General features: G+C 33.7%; 1 protein-coding gene across 8 annotated transcripts in view; it reads right to left on the bottom strand.

Annotated features, from left to right (window-relative positions):
* Window positions 1–24,535, bottom strand: part of Arhgap21 (Rho GTPase activating protein 21) — a 136,874-nt gene that overhangs the window by 57,751 nt on the left and 54,588 nt on the right. For all 8 annotated transcript variants that reach the window (XM_076832275.1, XM_076832281.1, XM_076832276.1 and 5 more), the window contains 2 exons: window positions 21,037–21,216; window positions 18,611–18,635 (listed from right to left, as the gene is read on the bottom strand). In XM_076832275.1, the coding sequence (XP_076688390.1) occupies window positions 18,611–18,635; window positions 21,037–21,216 (205 nt within the window). The remainder of the gene's footprint in view (window positions 1–18,610; window positions 18,636–21,036; window positions 21,217–24,535) is intronic.

Raw genomic sequence — 24,535 nt, 5'->3', positions numbered from 1 at the left:
TTTGAAAACATGATTCAGACACAAAATAATCAAAATAGAATAAAACCAGTACTAAAGAAAATTTACAGCAATCAATATCTACCTCAAAAAAAGTAAAACATCTTAAACATCCTATCACTGCATGTTAAGAAACGAGAAAAGAACCAAATTCAAATTTAATAGAAGGAAAAAAAAATAAAGATCAAGAGTAGAAACAAATGAAAAAGGGACTAAAACCCAACACAAAAGTTCAGCAGAAAAGATAAAATAGACAAACTCTTAGCTAGACTAAGAAAAACAAAAAATAAAAGACGAAAAGAAAGACATTACAAATGACACCACAGAAATTTGTAAAAAGAATCATTAGAGATTATGAACAACTATACACCAACAAATTTGATAACCAGGAGAAATGGATGATAAATGTCCTGGACACATAAAACCTTATCAAAATTGAATCATGAAGAGAAGGTCCTGGGGAAGGAAACTGAGCAAATTATGTGTATGTACAAATATGACATAGTGAGACCCATTATTATGTATTTGAATACATTCAACAAAGTTGCAAGATACAAAATCACATACAAAAATTAGTAGCATTACTATAAACCAATACTAAATTATCTAAAGTAGAAATTAAGAAAGGCAATCCCACTTACAGCAACTACAAAAAAATACTTAGAAATACAAGTAATGAATGAGGTGACAGAGCTATAATGAATATATAAATATTAAAGAAAGAAACTGAGGAGGATACACAAAAATGGAAATATATCCCATGTACATGAATTGGAGGGATAAATACTGTTAAAGTTGTCCATACTATCCAAAGCAATCTACAGATTCAATGCAATCCTATTAAAATAAAATGACATTCTTCATATAACTAGGAAAAATAATCCTAAAATTTTTATGGAACTACAAAAAACTCCAAATAGACAAAACTATGTTGAGGAAAAACAGAAAAACCAAAGTAGGAAGCATTATACTACCCGAATTTAAAATACAGTACACAAAGCAAAGCAGCATGGTACTGGCATAAAAACAAACATACAAATCAATGGAACAGAACAAAGAGCCTAGAAGTAAATTGCTGCCTCTATGGCCAATTGATTTTCAACAAAGTCACTAAGAGCATGCATTGGAGAAAGAACATCAAACTAAAAAGCTTCTACACAGCAAAGGAAATAATTATTAGATTGAAGAGACAATTCAGAATAAGGGGAAACATTTACAAACTATACTTATGACAAGGGATTGATATCTAGAACATAAAAAGAACTCAAAAAACTCAATAGCAAAAAAAAATAGGCAATAAATCTTAACAGACATATCTCAAAAGAAGACATGCAGATGGCAAATTGATATAGGAAAAAATGTTCAATTTCACTAATTATCAGAGAAATGCAAATCAAAAACACAATGAACTATCATCTTACCCCAGTAATTGACTACTCTAAAAAAGACTAAAGCCCAAGTGCTGGCATAAACCTGGAAAAAAGGGAACCCTTATGCTCTGTTGATGGAAATGCAAATTGGTACAGCCATGAGAAATATTATATGGAGATTCTTTGAAAAATTAAAATAGAACCAACACATAATCCAGCAATCCCACTAGTATGTATATAGCCAAAGGAAATGAAATCAATCAAAGAGAAATCTGCATTTTCATGTTCACCATGACACTATTCACAATAGCCAAGAAGTGGAAACGACCAAAGTATCCATCAACTGATGAAGAAATAAAGAATATGTGGTACATATACACAAGGAAATACTGTTAGGCCAAAGAATGAAATCTTATCTCAAACAACATGGACAGAATTGTAGATCATTATGTTAAGTGAAATAAACCAGACATAAAAAGACAAGTACTGCATGACCTAGAATGGTGACTACTAGAGGCTGGGGAATAAGGGGAGAGAAAAGGATGAGGAAAGGTTGATCAATGGGTACTAAGTTACAATTAAAAACAAAAAGTTCTGGTGTTAAATGTTATTTCAACCTACATCTATGTAATTTTTTAAAATTTTTTATTGTGGAAAATGTTTAGCATACACAAAAATAGAGAAGACAATAGAATAAAGTCATGAATCCATTTTAATGATTTTTTAAAAAAACTGTCAGTTTTGTTTCATTAAAACCTGTCCACTTTTTTTTCTAAAACATTTGAAAACAAATCCCAGATTATATGTCAACTCATTTACAAATACTTCAGAGTATGATTCACTAAGATATAAAAATTTAGTTTTTTCTTAAAGGAAAAACAACAAATGTTTCAGTGATTCTCTATAGTATGTAGTATTCTGCACAATGTAGGTTTCTGATATAAGCTGACAACACACCCAATCTTTCTACTTTCATCTTCCTAAATGCTTACTCAACAATAAAGGCAGTGTCATGACAGAAATGACAGCATCCAAAGTGATTATTTCACATGTAAAAATCACAACAAAGCCCTCAATTAAGTTTTTGAACAAGCTGCCAATTCCCAGTGAAACAACTCTCTGTATTCAAATTCACTGAGTTTATATGAGCACGAGAATGCTACATAAAAATCTCCAGCATACAACAGTGCTTGGCACATAGTAGATACTCAAATATTACCTGATTTAAATTATCACCTTGTAAAATGCCAATAAAAAAATGCCCAAAGCATTTCAGAGATTTGTTTCAGAAACAAAGCTATTGTACTACAAATGACCTATAATATTTCCCTGATAAGGGGACATGTTGCCATTTAATAATAGTTTAACTGTAATACCACTAGGTGTCAGACATGAGTCGAAATTTTCTGGCAGTACAGAGGAAGCAAGACTACAGTAGCATGTTATTCATCAACAAATATTTACTAAGCTCTTACTTTGAGCTCTTACTGATTCTCCTAAATGAACACAACAGTCCTGAGATCTGCCTTCTGGAGTATCTAAAGTTCATGCAGCACTGTTGTGTCTCAAAATTTTAGGAATTTCACAAGTCATGCATAATTTCTAGATCCACAGCCCTGATATTTCTGTTATGCTAGGTTTAGATCTCCAGAGAAATTTATTACAATGCTGTAATCACAAGCAACTGTCTTTCCATCTTTGACTTTACCACCCTCAATCCTAACCTATTAAACTTGCTCTTCAACTCGGTGGCGTGTTTTTTTTTTTTTTTTTTTTTTTGGTTTGTTTGTTTGTTTTTTAAAAGACTATCAGCCGCCCCTCCCAGCCCCCATTACTTTCTTTCTAAGATCAACCACAAATCAAAATTCACCAGGAACCTCAACTTCTTTTTACCCTGGATGGACCTTTCAAAACATTCAATTTGTCAATCTCTAACTGTGGAGAATTCCAAACATATGCTAACTTGTTCCATTCTGATTTCCTTATACTATTTGGATATCCTTATCTCCTACTTCACTCTAAGTTTTCTATCCTCAATTTTCTTCCCCATTGTCCTATCACAGATGAGGATTTAGTCATAAGCCTTCTTCAGAACCTTGCTTCCATAGTTCTCTCTAGTTGTTTATAAAACTTCAGGCAATCTCCAAGTCTTCTCTCAAAATCTTTTTTTTTTCGGGGGGGGTGGGAGGACTGGGTGGTGCCAGGGATTGAACCCAGGGTTGCTTAACCACTAGCCATATCCCTAGACCTTTTTATATAGACAAGGTCTCCCTAAATTCCTGAGGCTGGCTTTAACTTTAGATCTTACTGCCTCAGCCTCCCAAGCCACTGGGATTACAGGAGTGCATCATCACACCCAGATTCTCTCAAAATCTCTTAAGGACATATAAAGTTTCCCAAACTTAAAAAACAAAAGCTCTTTCCACATTGCTTTCATTTCCATCACTTCATTTTTACACTTCTTACAAATGCAGTCTACACTCACTCATCATCACCTACCTCTATTGAAGGGTTTCTCAGATATTAACAAATGTCCCCTGGAGAGGATAAAAATCATCCTCCATACCACTCCCCCACCCCCGACCCTCATGAGGTTCACTGCTCTAATTTATGTCCCAACCCACTGAAATTTGCTTTCTTCATCACTTCCATCCACTGTACTAAAACTGTTCTCAGTAACTTTACCTTTTTTTCCAGATCTGGTCTGAATTTCAGTATCTACTAGATCCCCATTCCAGTGAATTCTCCAGGAACAGTTTTGTTTGAGGATGTTTGTGTGTTGTTTTTTTGTTCTGGGGTCTTACCCATGCCAAACACATGCTCTACCTCTGAGCTACACTTTCAGCTCCTGCATCCTAATGAATTCTCTATGACAAATGACAAGTTTTCCACTGCCCCCTTAAAATTATCACCTCTTAGTTAACAAATTACCAGCTCTCCTGGTTGTCCTCATACCATTCTACTGCTACTATTACTCAGATTTACTTTCTGATTCTTCTTTCTCTGTATCTTAGATGTTATCTTCTTTATCCTGCATGTCTTCATACTCTTTATGTATGGATTCATCATGCCTGAACCTAATTATAACATATCCAGTAAGATTTACAACCAATTCCACCTTTCTATGAGCTCTAGACTCAAAATTTTCAACCAGGTACTGAATGTTCTACAGGCTTCAGAAATTATCCCAAACAAAACTCATAAATTTCCCCTTCACTACCCTTCATCTATCCAGTCACTAAAACTAGAAAAGACAAACCTAATCCTCCCTAAGTCATACATAACTGGGGGTTGGATGCAATCCATCCTGTAGTTCTTCCACCAAATCTGGGCAAATCTAACCTCTAAATGTGTCTGAAAACTCTTCAGAAATGCTGTTTTTCTTTCCTCTTGAAGAAGTCCTCTTTGTTCATAAACAGGCTAACCGAACACCCCACTTGAGTACTCTTCCCTGGTGGTAAAATTATTCCTTGCACCATGATCCTATAACAATCCTACATACCTTTTTTTGGTTTGGGGAGTGTGTGTGTGTGTGTGTGTGTGTGTGTGTGTGTGTGTTGGGGAGGGGGGTATTTGTTTGGTTCCAGGGATTAAATCCAGAAGTGCTTAACCAATAAACCACATCCCTATCCCTTTTTACTTTTTAATTTAAGGTAAGGTCTTACTAAGTTACTTAGGGCCTTGCTAAGTTACTAAAGTTGGCTCCGAACTTGAAATCCTCCTGCCTCAGTGTCCCAAGCCCCTCTGATTACAGGTGTGAATTTATCTTTGCACTGAAATAACTATTTTATACTTTCAACCTCCATCAGACTTGGAGCTTTCAGAAGTCACAGCCTGTGTCATATGTCTATTTTTTCATTAAATGTATGCATGCCAGGAACTGTTATGGGGTTTAAAAAGAAAAAAAAAGTCCCTGCTCTACAGTCTAACTAAGAAAGAAAAATTTTAAGCAAGAAATAAGTACTTTGAGAGATGATATTATGGAGAGCAATAAACAGAGTGAGAAAGAAAGGGAGAGTGAAAGGCAGGGCTACTTTTATGAAATGGTCAAGGAAGTCCTCTGAACAGGTGATATTTGAACAACACTTTGAAGGAAATAAGGTCAGAGGCCATGTTGCTTCCTTCCCAGCAATTAGTTTAGTGGCGGGCTCATGGCAGTGACTCAATAGATGTTTGCTAAGTGAATGAATAAATAATAAGAAGAATATTTTTCAATTTAATGTATTCAGCATTTATATGCAAGTATTTCTGTTCTGTTTTTTTATACCAAAGATAAAAAGTTACCTGTTAAACACTGAAAGCAGGTACTGTTAACTATTACAATTAACTTTTTATTAAATGAATTTATGAATTGCATATTCTCAATGTAGACTAACTAGAGACCAATCAGAAATGAAAATGCAACTATCCAAGTGGTGTCTATGACCAAGGTCACAAATTATGGGACAGCTAGGACAAGACAGCTCAAAATCACCTAATTACAAAGCTGCCTCTGGGAAAACATTTCCACAGAGAACTTATTTCCAGAAGAGAGATTAATATTCCAGAGAATATAAATACCCTAACCATATACCTGTCTTGACATTTTTACTTTTATAGCCCTATCTGTTTAGTATCTCCAATTAGCTTTCTTAAGTCCGAGATTTCAAGCTTTGTAAATCTTTTAGAACTCTTAAAAGAGACTTTTCTGAAAACTGCATTTATTTTCTTGACTCATTTTATGCAGTAGTTTTTCAAGGTCTTAAACTCTACTCCTAATAAAAGGATTTCTACCAGTATCTACTTTAATCCAACTGAATTCCCTTCATTATAGATTACTATAATTATGGTTACAGTAATCTGGGACTTTCAAAGTGAAATTAAGAGAGTTTGTTTTTAAGTATCTCATCTAACTTGACCACCTTACCAAGTAATTTTAGAAAGAGGGTGTCTAAATTCCTGTGTAAGACTATAATTTCTATATTTTTGGCATTATTATTCTAGTTTACACGTGGCTATGAAATATGATTTTAAATAAAAAGAACTGTCACTGACACTTGTGTTAGAGAGACTAAGAATATACAGAAAGAAAAGTAGGAAGGCAGAGAAAAAAAGGTTTTCTTTCTCAGCAGCAGACAGACTCTGGTGTGCTGCACACTGCTCTGATTATGGTCACTGAGGACTAGAGAAAGGGAAGATGGCAGCGAGCACAGCCATCTATCACAGTGCACTTCCCTTTATTCAACATACCCAATCCACAAACATTAGAGTTCCATCTGTGTTCCAGGTACTTATTAGACACTGAAAATTCAGCCATAAGAGATCTATCCTTAATGATCTTTGTTCTGAAAGTAATACATAAAAACTTTTTTTTTCATCAACACACCAAAGGCTACATATAGTGTCATGGGACTATAATCCCAGCACTCAGGTGATCAGGAAGATCATCTGAAACCAAGAGTTCCAAGATCAGTCTGGGGACAGGAGTAGAGGGGTGTAGAGGGGAGAGGAGAAAAGGGAAGACTGAAGGGTATAAGTATATAGAAAATATTTACTTTACATATTTTAGTGACCAATTTTTGCCTCTTAGTTATACTTTATATCATATTTGTATCAATGACACTATCTCCCTACACAGGTAAATCAAGAAGCAAGAATTCTCATTTATGACATACTTGAATAATCATTGTCTCCAAAACAGGAGCAGGAATTTTCGGTGGAGATTTAAGGAACATGTCTGTCTGCATCTTTTACTGACTGTGAAACATGAAACAATCTACTCCATTTTGTACAAAGTATCCCCTCAAACACTTGAGAACAGTTATCACTTTTTCCCTGAACTTTCCTCTTTCCAAGCAAAAAGATGAAAATCTAATATATGTTTATTTGGGGCCCCAGAAAAAATGAAAAGAGAGCATTAGGATACAGATAATGGCAATATATAAAGAGAAACTGGCTGAAAATATTCTAGAACTATTGAAAGACATCTATGCACAGTCACAAGAAGCTCAATGAATCCCACAGAAAGATGCAAAGAAATCCTTACCTGGACTCATTACCATGGAAAAGCTAGACACCAGAGAAAAATCTTAAAAAGCAGATTTTAAAAAAAGCAGATATATGACTTCTTACTAGTAATCATAGAAGCCAGAGAGTGGAGTAGACAATAATTCCATACCAAGCAAAAACATATTTCAAAAATGAAGATGAAACAAAGACATTCCACTTAAGAAAATTCAACAGCATAAAAATAGCATGTAGGTATAAGGGAGATAAATGGAATCAACATGTTCTAAAGTCTTTATATTACTTCAGAAGATAATAAAATTTTGGTAAGCTTGCATATTATTTAGTATGACTACTAAAAATACCAATATGCTACTTAATTCCTAAGTAGAATGTATGAAAGAGAAATGATATTTTAATCTCAGCAAAGAAACCAACATAAACCTCAAAATAAAACTGAAGGCTTATATATAAATAATTACATTAAATGTAAATAAATAATTACATTAAATGTAGATTTAGAATCTCTAAATCTACAATCTCTAAATCTACAAACGATGAAGTAGCTGGTTTCAAATTCAACTCCTCCATACATGAACAACCAGAAAAGCTAGACAGAGTACAAATCACGGAGCTTCCAGCACTAAAGAGGCTGAGGGAAGGGGAAAAAAAGTGGGGAAATGGGTATTCATGAAGGACTATCCAAGGAAGAAAAGTCCTGGAAAACACCAAATGCTTTTAACTGGGGCTGCCAAAAGAACAAAACTTGTGAACAGGGGTGAAAAAGAAAATGCTCAACCCTGTCAATCATAAAGGTATATCACTTAGATTTCCTTCAAGAGAACCTACTGAAGGGACTATAGTGATTGACAGACCCAGCTGCCAGCCTCTGGATCAACCAACCATGCTCACACCATGATCACAGTTCTCTATTCCTGCCCAAAGCAGGATTCCTCTAAAAATCAATCTTTGCCTGGAACTCCCCACTGGCCAAGCAGAGACTTCCTCTCTTCTCTCACAGGGGTTAAATCAGTATCATGTCTTCATTCCTTTATCATTTCCTGCTCTTTATCCTTTTATAAGCATTTCCCCCCAATAAATTTTTTGCTGTATCATCCTTTCTTGCAACTTCTTCTTCTTGGTATCTGCAATCAGAGGACAAAAGATGATACACCAATTATCACAAAGATCAAGGCCCAAAGACTTCCAGGTGAGGGCAACCACTGAAAGATCCTAAACAAAAGAGAAAATCAAGCCTGATGATGCAAAAAACATCATATATATGAACAAGCTTGGCTTAATCCAGTAATGCAAGATTGGTATAACAATTGAAAACTATTCAATATAATTTACTATACTAACAGATTAAGAAAAAAAAAAACAAAGAAGCAGACTAATTCATGGGAAAGCTACACCAAGTTCATAGACTGGAAAATTCAATATTTCAAGTATTTTAGGTACTATAAACAATACAAAACCAATCAAAATTCCAGCAAGATTTTTGTTGTTGTTGTTAGGTGTAGAAACTGAAAACCTCATTCTAAAACTTTTGATACTACTGTAGCCCAGGTAATCCAAACTCCCCCATCCCACACCTTTCCAACTATTCTAAAAGCTTTATACAGCCCAGGTAATCTTGAAAAATAATTGGAAGACTTACTCTACCCAATAGCAAACCTTATTATAAAGGTGCAGTAATTAAGACAGTGCTGTACTGGTGTGAAGAAGATAACCAATGGAATAGAACAAAGTTTGGGGGAACTTCTACGAAGAGTAAAATAAAAATTTCTTAAATAGAACCATAAAAGAAAATATCAATCATCTTACTACATTAAAATAGGAAATTCTCTATCAAAATCACAAATAAGAAATTGAAAGGCAACTCAACTGGTGCACACCTTTAATCCCAGCAACTCAAAGAGGTTGAGAAAGGAGGTTCTCAAGTTTGAAGCCAGCCTGAGCTTCTTAGGGAGATTCTGCCTCAAAATAAAAATTAAAAAGGGCTAGAAACATAGCTTAGTAATAAAGTGCCCCTGGGTTCAATCCCCAGTACCAAGAAATTAAAATTTAAAAAAAATATATATTGGATATGTCCAAAGTCCTCATTCAGAATATTTAAACACCTACAAATCAATAATAGAATACACAGATAAAAGACAAATGAAAGGTAATCAACCTCATTTGCCTTCATGAATACCAAAATTAAAGCTACAATCTATACCATCATATACCCACCAGAATGACTAAAAAACGACAAACAAATACCAGGTGTTAAAAAGGATAAGGAGCAACTGGAACGTTTATATTAAGTTGGTGAGTGTATAAACTGAAACAAAACTTAAAACACTATGGAAAACTGGTAGAAATTCCTAAATATCTATAATATATAAATAAATTATATGTATTTATTTTTCCAGCTTTATTTAGATAAGCTAATATATGATGAAACACACTTAAGTGCACAATTCAAAAAGTCTTGACAAATGCATATACCCATGTAATCGCCACTATAATCAAGACCTGAGAGATGTTTTCATCATGTCAAAAAATTTCCTTGTGCTCCTTCCCAGTCGGTTCAGACAACCACACTACATTAAGTACTGTTTAGATTTGTCTTTCCTAGAATTTCATATAAATAAATGGAATCAAATAGTTTGTACTCTTTTACATTTGACTTCTTTCACTCATCAAAATGTTTGACTGCAAACGTATGTGCAACCAATAAAAAGCAGAAAAGTGGATATCATCAAAATTAAAAGCTTTTGTCCATCAAAGGCACCATGGAGAAAGTAAAGACAACCCAAGGATAGCAGAAAATATATGCAAACTATATATCTGATAAGAGTTTACCATCAAGACTATATCAAGAACTCTTACAACTCAATACCAAAAAGACAAAGATCCCAATTATTTTCAAACTGCCCATTTTAAGGTCAATAGAGCTGGGAGTATAGCTCAATAGTAGAGCACTTTGTGAAGCCCTGAGTTCCCAGCCAACCACTGGGGGGGAAAAAAAAGTGAAACAAAATAAATAAATAATAAAAAAATTAAAAGGGCATTTGCCCAAATATACAAATGACCAACAAGCATATGAAATGATGCCCCACATCATTAGTCATTAAAGAAATGTGAATCATAATTACATGAGATATTATTGCATACCTACTAGGTTAACCATAATACAAAAACCACGAAACATGCTGGTAAGGATATGCAAAAGACCTTCACACATTGCTGGTGGGATTGTAGTGGAAAAGTCTGGCAGTTTCTCAAGAATGTTAAACAGAATACCATATGACCCAGAAATTTGCACTGCTAAGTATATACTCAAAAGAACTGAAAACAAGAGAAACAAATACTTGTATGTCTATGTTCGTGGCAGCACTAGTCACAATAGCCAAAAGGTAGCAACAGCCAAAATGTCTGGGAATAAATGAATATACAAACAAACTGTGGTGTGCCCACACAATGAGATATTATTCAGCCACAAAAAGGAGCAAAGTACTGCTACATGCTACACACAGATAAACCTTTAAAACACTACACTAAGTAAAAGAAGCCACTTGGAAAAGGTTATATATTATATGAATCCAGTTATATGAAATAATCAGAATACATAAGTTTACAGGGACAAAATGTCAGTGATTGTCACGAACTCAGGGGATAAAATGAACAATTTCCTTTTGGAATGTTGAAAATGTTTTGGAACTAGATAGAGGTGGTGAATGTACAACATTTCATAAATATTCTGTACTGCCACTGAATTATTCACTTTAAAATGGTGAATTTTGTGTTAATTTTACCTCTATAAAAAATGTTCTTTAGATTCATCCATATGCCTATGTATGCATCCCATTATATATATATACATACCACAATTTACCTATTTTTTTTTAATTTTTTTTTTTTAGTTATAGATGGATGCAGTATCTTTATTTTGTTTATTCATTTTTATGTGGTGCTGAGGATCGAACCCAGTGCCTCACATGTGCGAGGCAAGCGCTCTGCCACTGAGCCACAACCCCAGCCCCACAATTTACCTATTTTACATATTAATAAATTATTGGGTTGAATCCAATGTTTATTTTTTTGAAAGAAACATAAACACATTCACAAAATGTGGTTATGAACATTTCTATACAAATCTTTTTGTAAATGTATGTTTCGTTTATTTTAGGTAAATACCTAGGACTGCCCTCACCTTTTCAAAAAAGTGGGGGAAAAAAAAAACCCAAAATGTGTTATCAGTCTTAAAATGCATAGGTATCAAAAATATAACTAAAAACTCAAAAAAAATGGAAGCAATTTCAGATATCAAAACCAATGCTGTATTTTTTTTTTAAGAGAGAGAGGGGGGGAAGAGAGACAAAGAGAGAGAGAGAATTTTAATTTTTTTTTTTTTAAGTTTTCGGCGGACACAATATCTTTGTTTCTATGTGGTGCTGAGGATTGAAGCCAGGCGGCACACATTCCAGGCAAGCGTACTACCCCTTGAGCCACATCCCCAGCCCAATCCTGTATTCTTAACTAAAGGCTCAACAAACTTAAGCCAATTAAACATGTCAAACTGTGAAGATAAAGAATAAAAATTAAAGAAAATTATGAAATTCTAGCACTATGTTAGCCAAAATTGGGACTATAGCTCTTTTAATACTGTTTACCTCTAAAGAGAAAATAACTCTCTTTCTTATACATTTCCAAGAATGAATTATGTAAGAATAAAGATCTTTCTGAGGGGCCACAGTAGGAATTTGTAGAAGAAAACCCAGAACCAGACTGCCTGAGGTTTAGTCCAACCCCACCACCTGATAGTTAAATATCTTATGCCTCAGTTTCATCGTCTAAAAAGCAAAGGTGATAATCAGATCCACTCCAGAAAGTTGTTGTGAATAGTGAATGACTTCATTCCTTCAATCTGAGAATCGCACGTGACATGTGGTAACACAAAACACTGCCACTGTCATCGTCATCAACATCCTTCTTCTTACTTCTTAAAATACCCTCAAAGCCTAGTAAGATACCTGCAGTTGTTCTACTGAGCAGCATTAAATAAGATTATATAACCAGTTAGTATATTTACCTAACTACCAGAGAAATTCAAATAGTTAAACTGTCAACACAGATTAAAATATGTATCCTGAGGGATTCAGTTAACACGCCACCCCAAAGACATCAGAAAAGAGATCCATGGAGCTGCTTAGTACTGCTGCACTAAAAGCAATGAAAACATGCTTCAGACATCTCAACACCAAACCTTACACCATTGACCTGCCCATAGCAAACCTTCCTCAAACAACATTCTCAAGTCCATATTTTAATGCTATAATATTATGAAAGAACAGGTTTTCAATATATTAATTGAAATCAGTGGCATAACATGTACTACATTTACTCAGTGTTACAAATTTTTCTCATAAGCAAACCAAAGAACATTGATCTCTGAACAGTGTGGATTGTAATATTATTGATATTAAATACCAACAGGGCAATTAGACTTCTCTCTCAGGGATTTGGAACTATTATGAGAGAGAAGTTAGAAATAAGGTATAGTCCAATCAATCAACAAGTACATGAAAAAATGCTCACCATCTCTAGCAATCAGAGAAATGCAAATCAAAACCACCCTAAGATACCATCTCACTCCAGTAAGATTGGCAGCCATTATGAAGTCAAACAACAATAAGTGTTGGCGAGGATGTGGGGAAAAGGATATAAAGGGTACACTTGTACACTGCTGGTGGGACTGCAAATTGGTGAGGCCAATTTGGAAAGCAGTATGGAGATTCCTGGGAAAGCTGGGAATGGATCCACCATTTGACCCAGCTATTGCCCTTCTCGGACCATTCCCTGAGGATCTTAAAAGAGCGTACTATAGGGATACTGCCACATCAATGATTATAGCGGCACAATTCACAATAGCTAGACTGTGGAACCAACTTAGATGCCCTTCAATAGATGAATGGATAAAAAAAAAATGTGGCATCTATACACAATGGAGTATTATGCAGCACTAAAAAATGACAAAATCATAGAATTTGCAGGGAAATGGATGGCATTAGAGCAGATTATGCTAAGCGAAGCTAGCCAATCCTTAAAAAACAAATGCCAAATATCTTCTTTGATATAAAGAGAGCAACTAAGAACAGAACAGGAAGGAAGAGCATGAGGAAAAGACTAACATTAAACAAAGACGAGTGGGGGGGGAGAAAGGGAGAGAGAAGGGAAAGCATATGGAAATGGTAGGAGACCTTCAATGTTACACAAAATTAGAAGAGGTTGTGAAGGGCAAGGGGGAGGGAAAAAAGGGAGAGAATTGAACAACAGCAGAGGAGGTAGAGAGGGAAGATGAGATGGGAGGAGAGGGGAGTGGGGATAGTAGGGGATAGGAATGGTAGCAGAATACAACAGTCACTAATATGCCATTATGTAAAAATTTGAGTGTGTAACCGATGTGATTCTGCAATTTGTATTTGGGGTAAAAATGGGAGTTCATAACCCAATTGAGTCAAACGTATGAAAGATGATATATCATGAGCTCTGTAATGTTTTGAACAATCAATTAAAAAAAAAAGAAAAGAAATAAGGTATAGTGAGGGTTGTATCTCATACAGAGGTCAGTTCATGATACTCACTATGAACACCCTTTAAATTATCCTTAAAATGTCAGAGTTAGGCTTTGGAAGCTCAAATTTTAAGATATTATTATTGTTACTTAGCATTTAGTTGCTTTCCAAGTCCCAATTTCCAGGACCCTGGGTATACCATAGCTCCTGTCTTTAAATACAGAGATGCTCAGTTGTTTCGTAGAATTAACACAACTGTCCTTAGGTTACATGAATAAATTTCTATTTCTTGTCACTATTCAAATACTTCCATACAGACTACCCAACTATAAATTCAGAATCAACTGCAAACACAATATAAATTTTTACTAATAAAAAAATTTATATAATACCCACTTGGTTTTTTCCCTTTACAAATTTTTTTTCTTTTTTTGGTACTAGGGACTGAACCCATGTACACTTTACCACTGGGCTACATTCCCAATCCTTTTTATTTTGAGACAGGGTCTTGCTAAGTTGCTGAGAGTCTTGCTAAGTTATTGAGGCTGGCCTTGAACCTGTGAAGATTCAATTCTGCTACCTCAGCTTCTGCATGCCTCTAGGATTACAGGCATGCACCATCACAATTAGAATGAATATAAATTTTTAACATCAAAAGTTATTTAAGTTCCTTAACAAAAGGTTGCACAAACTAAATAAATAAAAAAAAATAAGAGCAGTGGAAACCAGGATAGAATGTTTACTCATGGAATAAGTAGAAAGTAATTAATGACCTTATTCTTATTTTGATTACATATGAATATTTTCTCTAACAGGATGTTAACAAGACATCAATTAGCCATTAGTAACTATTATCAAAACTGAAAAATATTTTTCTACCTAAAATCACTTTTTCCTGTAAATATTATTTCATCATAGTTACAGGAAACTAACCAACGAAAGAAAAATAATTTTAAAAACATAAAAAATACACACATATAAAATATAAGAAACAATACAATGGGAAAACTGGGTAAGTAAAATAATTAGAAATTTAAGTGGTACAAGAGATTTTATTAAATTGCCAAAACAAAACCTTTAAACTTTTTTAACAGAATTTTGGCATTATAACAAGATCTCTTAGGAGTGTGAACAAAATTCTGCAATTATATTCTCTCTAGTGTTTCTAGGCTTTGACTCTGATCATTACACTGGAGGATAGGATTCTATTACATTAAAACAAAACTCTAAATGAGGGGATTTCAAAATCTCCATAGGCACAGAAATAAGTTTTAAAGGAAATGAGATTATAAAACAAAAATGGTTAAATTCCACTGAATAAAAATAATAAATTTTGAGTCTGCCTCTAAATAGGCTATACTCTAAAAAACTAATCTATAAATAATTACGTGGAAATCAGAAGAATTTTTTTTCCACACATAGACTATGGTCCAATGGTTGATCAGTTTAGTTGAAATGATATATGATTATTATGTTAAGTTAAATAGATCTTGTGGATTAGGCTGGGGCCCCACTTAGGATGACAAAATCAAACCTACATCTGAAGGAGTGAGACACAACCAGGTAGGCCTATCACAAATAATTAACTCTTTAACTCAAAAAATTTTCCAGGCAGTCAGAACTGAATGAGAAGTGATAGTTACTTCTAAAAAGTACAGGGCCTCTATACTTGAGATCTCCCTGGCTTTTATGTGAACTGTCTTTAAAAGTATTCAGAAATATTGAATAAGTTTCCTTGATTTTAACTTTCTCAGTGAAGGATTCATAGATTTACTCTCATAATATACTAAGTATATTCTACATTATCTCCTAATCTTAACTGTACATAAGTCAGACCATTTTTTAAATGATAATTATTTTTAAAACAAAATTAAATGATGGATGATTTTGAACATAGGTCAGCAGAAATAAAATGGTAGAGTTAAAAGAAGAGTTAGAATAGCTAATTTGAAGTAGGATAATAACATGTATTATAATGTCAGGTACTGGGTAAGTCCTTGCTCTTACGCTAATTTATGTCACAGTTCATTTTTTTCTCCCCTCACCCAAATCAAGCAGTTCTCCTTTCCAATATATTAGAAGTATTTTATAACCCAATTTTCTTACAAACCCTCCAACCTTTTCATATTATTCTTCTAAGAAAAGAAATAAAAACATTCTAGGCTTCATAAATTTCTTAACAGTGAAGAATGTTCAACAGTATCTCTGGTCTCTACCTATTAGATGCTAGTAGCACAATCCCACTCTTCTTCAATTATGACAACCAAGATGTCTAGACACAGACATACATTTCCATATATACCGTGGTAAGCAATACTCTCCCCAGCTGAGAAGCACTTTAAACTAAATTGAATCAGGGCTTTGAATCAGCTTACATTGAAGAATCACTTTAAAGATAGAAATATGAAGGAATGCTGGTAAAGATATTATCTACTGTATTACATTTTCCATTATGAATATCTACAGGAGACAACTGTCTCAGATCTTGATGTAAACAGCATGCTTTCTTATGGATAACTGAGTATCCTTAACTAATTATACTCTCACTTTTTCTTTGACCACTGGAAAGCTCAAAAACAAATTCACAGTCTATCTTTGATAAAGGTACATCAATTTATGAGTAATAAATCTCCTGAATGTCAATTCATTCTTCAACCCTAAATCTATTTTTAACCTTATTTATTTTATTATATAATTCATGTATTTTTACATATTGGCACAAAACTTTTTTTGAATGAGATTAGGGATAAATTAACAAATAGGTAAATTATAATCGTCCCCAGCACATCATACCCTTTGCTGCCACATTATCATTCCTCTCTAAATCTTTTTGCTAGACAAAGATCCTTCAGTTTTCTTTAGCAAATGTTTATCCTCCTGTCAAAACAAATAATTAACTAAATTGAATCACTTAAATAAGCTATGTCAGATACATAATGATCAGCATACTTTCATGTCTTTATATATTTATTAGATATGTATTTACCCCATGATAGGTACAAAATTCTAGATGTTGAATGCCCAGTGGTTGCCCTGGCATCAGATTATCAACCTGCAGGATGCTGGGAAGACAGACACATATTCTCTATGCTCTTACTGAAGCTGGTTTGCAGAAAGTTTTCCTTTTCCTAATAAAAGCCTATTTATAACCCATGCTGAACAGTATTTGGAATTCAAACTAAATCCTAGTGCATGATAGATGGTGACAGGCCCATCCTGCACAAATGACAACTATGAAGTATCCTACCTGGTTTTACATCCTCAGATTACTTTTGATAGTGCTGAAAGAAACCATTTTCCTCTTCATTTTAACCCTTATAACCTTTCCAAGACCTCAATTCAGATTTGTAAGATATGGATATTATAAAAGTACACTGATAGATAAACAATTTGTGGTAAATTCATAAAGAAGAAAATTAACCACCACCAACAAAAAGGTAATACTGTTAATACTCAAACATACAATATGGTGAACTTCAAAAATATGCATGTTGCAAAAGACACAACGAGAATAAATTGTACTGACCCATTTTTGAGAAACTCTGAAAAAGGCAAAATTAATCCATAGTAACAGAAAGCAAATTAGTGATGGGTTAAGGTCTGAGAGTAACAAAGGAATACAAGGAGATTTACGGAATGATGGAAAGGTTATTTTTGACATCATATCTCAATTGGGACAGTGGTTTCATAAAACATTTATTGAAACTCACCAAACTGTATACTTAAAATAGGTACAAATGTGGTATTCTTGCTAGAAATACATGAACTTGAACTAACAATGAGAAAATATTCAATAAATCCAAATTCAAGGATATTGTATAAAATAACAACTGACCAATACTTTTCAAAAGTCAAGGTCACAAAGTTTTAAAAATTAAAAAAAAAGAAAATAGAGAAAAACACGAGGAATGGTCACAGACTGGAGGAGACTAATGGGGTATGTCAACTGAATGCAGTGTAAGATTCTGGAACAGAAAGACACTAGTGGAAAAACTGATAAAATTCAAATAAAGTTTGTAAGTTAAAGCAATAATATCATACCTATGCTAATTCCTTACTTTTGTTAACTATATCATGTGTTATGTAAGTTTTTAACACAGGGAAAGCTAAATGAAAGCTATCTGGAAATGTTCTATACTATTTTTGCAACTTAAGTCTTAAAACTTTAAGCAAATGAATACTTTTTAATGGGTTCATTGTTCAACAAATGAGTTGATCTAAAATTTAAAATTAAAAAAATAAATGTTATTAAGAAATAATCCTAACCTCAGCATAATTCTCTTTTTAAGCTCCTTAAATAATTTTTAAATAAGATTAACTAAAAGAAGATTCCAAATCTTCTTCTCTTCAATATCTGAGTCAATAAACCTATGTGACAAAACACAAAACATTCTTTCCCAAAAGGATCACTAAATTGAGAAAAGTTATTAATTAAAATAAAAATCTCAGATACATTCCTGAGAACCATGTTATCAATAATAAAATAATTATCAAGCTGTAACAATAGAATTCATAAAACTTTGAAGACTACAGTAAAAAATATTTAATTTCTATGATCTTACATATGAAAACTCTTACATATGAAAACTCTTACATGTTTGAACTTCCAAACACATCTCAGTTAATATTACTTAAAAACAGAACAACCTGGGTAGAAAAACATTCAAGAGAAAAATTAATAATTTTACAGCATACCTCCTCTGTTTCCATTTTCTTCATCCTACAAAATAAAAAAAAATAACCATTTATGAATACACATTTATAAACCCTTTTTAAATCAATTTAATCCAAACTAACCTCCCAATTATAATCTCACTAAAAGTGTCTTTTGTCAGAAGGCAGAATCACAAATAGAGAAGAGAAAGCTGTAGATAAAGCCAACTGAGGATATTAGGAGTTCAGTTTTTGACATGTTGATTATGAGATATCTGATGAAGATATTCAAGAGGAGCCATCAAGTCAGCAGTAGAACAAATGAAGCTGAGTCTGGGACAGAAGGCTGACTGGTCATTACTTACTGTACTACCTTGTACTTAAATGTGGTGCCTTTAGAAGCTACCACAGGACCAAAAACTGTTTACATAAATGAATTGGTTCTAATTTGCTACATATTTAAATTCTTGTACTCAGTCTGGAAGTTTATCAACTTGGTTGCTGCTTTCATGCCCTGTTACCTATATCTAGCTGAAAAATTAGAAACAACCTTTAAAAAACTAGTTAAAAAAATATTTTTTCAAACCCTTGTTGAGCCTCTACCATATGGAAGTTACCATGTACTGTAGAAAGAAAAACAAGACATTTGATTAAGGACTGATAATTTATTACATAATTTTTGACCTTTACTTTGGCTGCTCAAATGTTGTTTTCTTCTTCTTCTGGTTATAAGCTCTGTTCTAAGACCAGTAATGCTGCCAGCTAAGTGACATAATAAAGACATTGTTATATTAATTACATGCTTTCTAAAAGCTATACAATATTAAATTTAAAAAAAAAGTCTTTTGGGGCTGGGGATGTAGCTGAGTGGGTGTACGTTTACCTCAAAATGCATAAGGTCTTGGTTCAATTACCATTGCAACAAAAATGAGGGGAGGGGGGTTCAATGTTTATTTTTTATGAAAAATGTACAAGACTGAGACCTATTTGCAAGATTATCTGTTCAAAATAATAGTATTAATAGCTAAAATTTACTGGACAATTATTATATGTCAATTCCTGTTCTAAGTGTTTTGTATGTACTATATCATTTAAACACACAATCAGTGAGGTCACAGAGTTAAAAAAGAGATGGGACTCAAACCTAGGTTCTTTTGACTCCAATGACTATGCTATTAACAATTATATTATGCTACTGAAATTTCTAGAAATATTTCCCATTAAGAATATACTTTTGGGGCTGGAGTTGTAGCTCAGATGTAGAATGCTTGCCTAATACGTGTGAGTCACTGCATTCAATTCCCAGAACCACATATAAATAAGCAAATAAAATAAAGGTCCATCAACAACTAAAAACAAATTAAAAATTTAAAAAATATATACACTTTTAATCTAAGCTTGGTAAAATTATTTTATAAAAACTGTAACTACCTATTTGTCATGACCCAAAGCTTTTATTCAAAACAAAAATAAAAAGACAAAAATACTCAACCCTAAAATATAATTATCAAGTACTCTGATATGTAACCTAATATATTAGTAATATTATTTTAGACCTTTTTAAAAGAAGAATCTTAGCCAGCAGTATTATAATATTTCAGGAAACCCATGTTGGTAAAGTTTACTTCTAAGTTAACAATTATTTATAATCCTGAAAAGCTATTCTGATTTTAAAAAGAGTAAAACATTTTACTAGAAAGATGTAGTTAATAAAAATAGAATATGAAAGAGATGGTTTCCAGATACAATTAGATACTACCTTTTAAAAACAGATTTCGTTCCTTGAATACATATTTATTAGCCATAATCAAACCCTAGGTCTAGTACACTTACCCATTATATGACCCAGATCAGTTTTCACATCTGTTATATATAAGACTGCTCCACAGGATTTTGGTGTGGATGAAGTGAGATAATGGACATAAAGAGTAGTAAAGAACAGAGCAAGTATTCAATGTGTCAACTACAATCATAATTAGTATATGTTGCCCCTTTTGAGACTGTATTGCTATCTGGAACAGTATAATCATTTCATGTACTCTGACAAGAAGCTGTTTTAAAATCATAACTCACCATCATATTACATACCTGAAAGTATTGTTCTAATCTTGTTAATTTTCTATAACTATCAAAATATTCTCACTAATAATCTCTGCTGTATACTTTGCCCAGAAAACTTACCACTTTTCTAGATATTAGGGAAATGTTACATATTAGAAAAAGTAGAATGCAGTCTAGAAGACCTTGAAAAATAAATCTGGAGTTTAGAATTAGTTGGATCTTTCAGAGAAGATTAAAGTTTTTGTTCTAGAAAATGAAAAAAATCTTTAAAAAAAAGATAATCAAAATGCAAATACAACAATAAGATAAGGAAAAAAAAGAAAAGACAGTGGGGAAAGCAAGTATGACTGGGAGACTAAAAGGAAATAGAAATGGACTTGTGTTTTTTCCAAGTTTATTTATCTTACCTTATATGAAAACTGAATTGCAGACTCTGGGGGATAAACAATAAAATGCCTTAATGTAAAACCAAAGCCTTGAGATGTTCTTTTCAGCATAACTGTTTTGGGACCTGGCCAGGAGAATGTTTCATCTTCGGATGGTGATACAGTTTCACTTTGTTCTTTTCCATCTTTATTTTTTGATACCTAAAGTTAAAAGATATGTAAAAGTTAACTAGAGAATACATTATACCTGCTCACTTAGAAAAGTTACATGTGACATATAATACCTGAATACAGGTATGAACTTAATGGAAACAAAAAATTATATTCTGATTCATAAATTAGATGTATTGAAACAAATCATGTGATCATGAAAAACTAATTTTTTTTCTAGAAAATTATGATGTTATGAAAAATTAATCAAAAGCAAAAAGGAACTCTTGGAAATTAGAAATACAATCACTAAGATTTAAAATGCAACAAAGAAATAAAAGATAATAAAATCTCACAGTGCCCAAAGAACTAAAAAACAAATTATGAAAAAGATATGGAACTCTCACAAATTAAGTCCTAACCTTATTAGTCCAATGGCAACAAAAATAATTTTAAAATAATAGAAAAGGACTTCAGGTTCTGAGCACAAACTTAGAATCCACATAGATAATCCTTCCAACATATCCTGGCCTTTGAATTCTCCACCACTCTTGGCTTTGGCCTGGTCATGAGTGAAACCCTTTTACTCAAAATCAAGAATCCTACTTAGACCCATCACCTGCTTCCCCCTCTTACCTCAGCTGTTACAATTATTTAATCTGGGGACCCTACCACCCTTTCCCAGTTCCTCACCAACCCTAGGTCCTTAATTCCCTCTTAAGTCAACTTCAACTCATTTCTTCATCTTCTGACACATTCTTATTTGCTCAGTCACCTGACAAAACCTAGCCTCAGATAAACCAATACTGCCTACTTTAGACCTCTACCTATGCAGACGAACATGAGTGGAGAAAAACGAAAATATTTTCACTTAAAGTCATGATCATTAACCTCAATAGACCCCATAATGCTGTCAAGTCAATGAAAATACATTTTCTCTGGTCCATTCAGCAAAATGTTTCATCCCTTCTCCCCTCCTCCCTTGTAGCAGATGATCCTACTTTCTATTACATTGAGAAAGTAGCAACAAAGAAGAGAGAACTTAATCTTCAGCCACACCTACCCACCTGTCTGCAATTGTGCCCATGATCCTGTCTTTTCTCTAGAAAACAATGGATACTGTCCAGTCTCCTAAGGCCCTGCCACTTGCATTCTAGATCCCATCACTGTACTATTTAAAAATATGGTTCCAGTAATTCTCCCCTCTCTTTTCGGCATCATCACTCTATCATTCCCATATGCATCCACATGTTTTGCAACTTCTTTCATCTTAACTACAAAATTCATACAACCTCTCCAGTAAACAGCTTGTTTGTCAGTTTCTCCTTAGAGAAAAGCTTTTTTTTTTTTGGTACTGAGGATTGAACCCAAGGCACTTGAACACTGAGCCACACGCCTCCCCTTTTTTGAATGTCATTTAAAAATAAGGTCTTACTGAGTAGCTTCGGGCCTCCCTAAGTTGCTGAGGCTGGCTTTGAACTCACGATCCTCCTGCCTATCTGCCCCAAGCCACTGGGATTACAGGTATGCACCACCAGCTAGAGCAAAACTCTTGAAAGCTATATTTGCCATTTTTTCCCCTCTCATTTTCTCTTAAATCTCATTAAACTGGGCTCTTACCTTCGTAACTCTTTAAAACTGATCTTGTCAATATCACCAATGGCTTCTACACTGATATACTAAATGGTCAATTCTTAGTTCATATCTTACGTTATCTATCAGTTAACATGGGGATTACTTCCTCCTCGAAAAATTTCTCCACTTTACTTTCCACACTGATTTTCCTCCCAACTCATGGGCTATTTTTTTCTCGGTTCTCTTTGCTACTTTGTCTACTAAATTTCTGAACTTGGAAGTACCTAAGACTCAGTCCATATACTTCTCTACCATACTCTTGTCATCTAGAGATTTCATTCAGTTTTATGCATTAAACACCATGTATGTGGATGATTCCCAAATATTTATCTCTAGCCCAGACATCACCACAGATAGGTAACTCAAACTTTACCTGTCTATACTGCTGATAAGACTTCAATTTCAAGCCAGCCTTTTTGAAATGTCACCTTTATCAAACAGAAAATACTTGAGTACGCTTCATTCTACTGTATTTTTTATTATCTTTTACCAGTAAATTTATCTTTTCTTCCACAAAGATTTGCTTCATATGAAGATGGGAAGATAACTAGATAATAACATTACCCAGTTGAATTTGCAGTAGGGGTAACTACATGATTAGAATGTGAATAAAAGTAAGGTGTAATATACAAAGTCAACAGTATTTCTACAGACTAGCAATGAGTAATTGAAAATTTAAAAGATTTATAATAAAAAAATGGGGGTTGGGGTTGTGGCTCAGCGGTAGAGTGCTCACCTAGCATGTGTGAGGCCCTGGGTTCCATCCTCAGCACCACATAAAAATAAATAAACAAAATAAAGAAAAAAAATTGGTAAAAAGAGAAAGACATTTTTAAAAAATTATAAAAATAAATTTTAAAAGGGCACTAAAATGTGAAATATTTAGAAATAAGTCTGAAAAAAGACTTGCAAGACCTGTAAACTAAAACTCTGAAAGGCTACTGAGACATATTAAAGAATACTTAAATAAATGAAGAGATATACCATGTTCATGGTTCAAAAGACCCATACCTCTTCCAAAATTCATCTATAGATTCAGTGCAACCCCAATCAAAATACCAGGAAACTTTTGCAAAGAAGCTGCTATTTCTAAAATTCACTTTAAAATGCAACGAACCTAAAATAGCTTAAACAACTTCAAAAAAAAAAACCAAGTTGGTATGCATACACTACAAGTCTTCAAGATCAAAAACCTATAGTAATCAAGATAATACAGTGTTAGAAACAAGAGACACAGACAGATCCATAGAACAGAACAGAGTCCAGCTGCAGACCCACAACTGCATGATGCAGTGACTCTACTCCTAGATATTTAATCAAGAGAAACATGAACATCTGTCAACTTCATACAACACAAATACTAGAACACAACAGTCCTGGTACAACTGGCTATCCACATGCAAAATATATAAAACTTTTATCTCTAATTCATATCACATATAAAAATTAACTCAAATGATTATACACTTAAAACTATTGGGGAAAAAAGCAGACAAAAATCTTTAGAACTTAAGGTTAAGCTGAGATTTCTCAGATATGACATCAAAGAGCAGGTGTGGTGGTGTGCTAAGAGCCACAGCCAAGTAATATGATGCATGGCATTTTTGGTTGAAAGGTGAAGCCAGCAAGCCATTGAGATGATATAATTATGTTAAGATCTGCATTCATATGGATATTGGACTCCTGGAGAGTTCCCATTGGTTGGGGAAGTGCGGTAGGGAGGAATTCCAGAGGA

Source organism: Callospermophilus lateralis, chromosome 13, assembly GCF_048772815.1.
Source record: "Callospermophilus lateralis isolate mCalLat2 chromosome 13, mCalLat2.hap1, whole genome shotgun sequence".
Lineage (NCBI taxonomy): Eukaryota > Metazoa > Chordata > Mammalia > Rodentia > Sciuridae > Callospermophilus > Callospermophilus lateralis.
The sequence above is the reverse complement of the archived record's forward strand: the minus strand, read 5'-3'. Positions and strand labels throughout refer to the sequence as shown.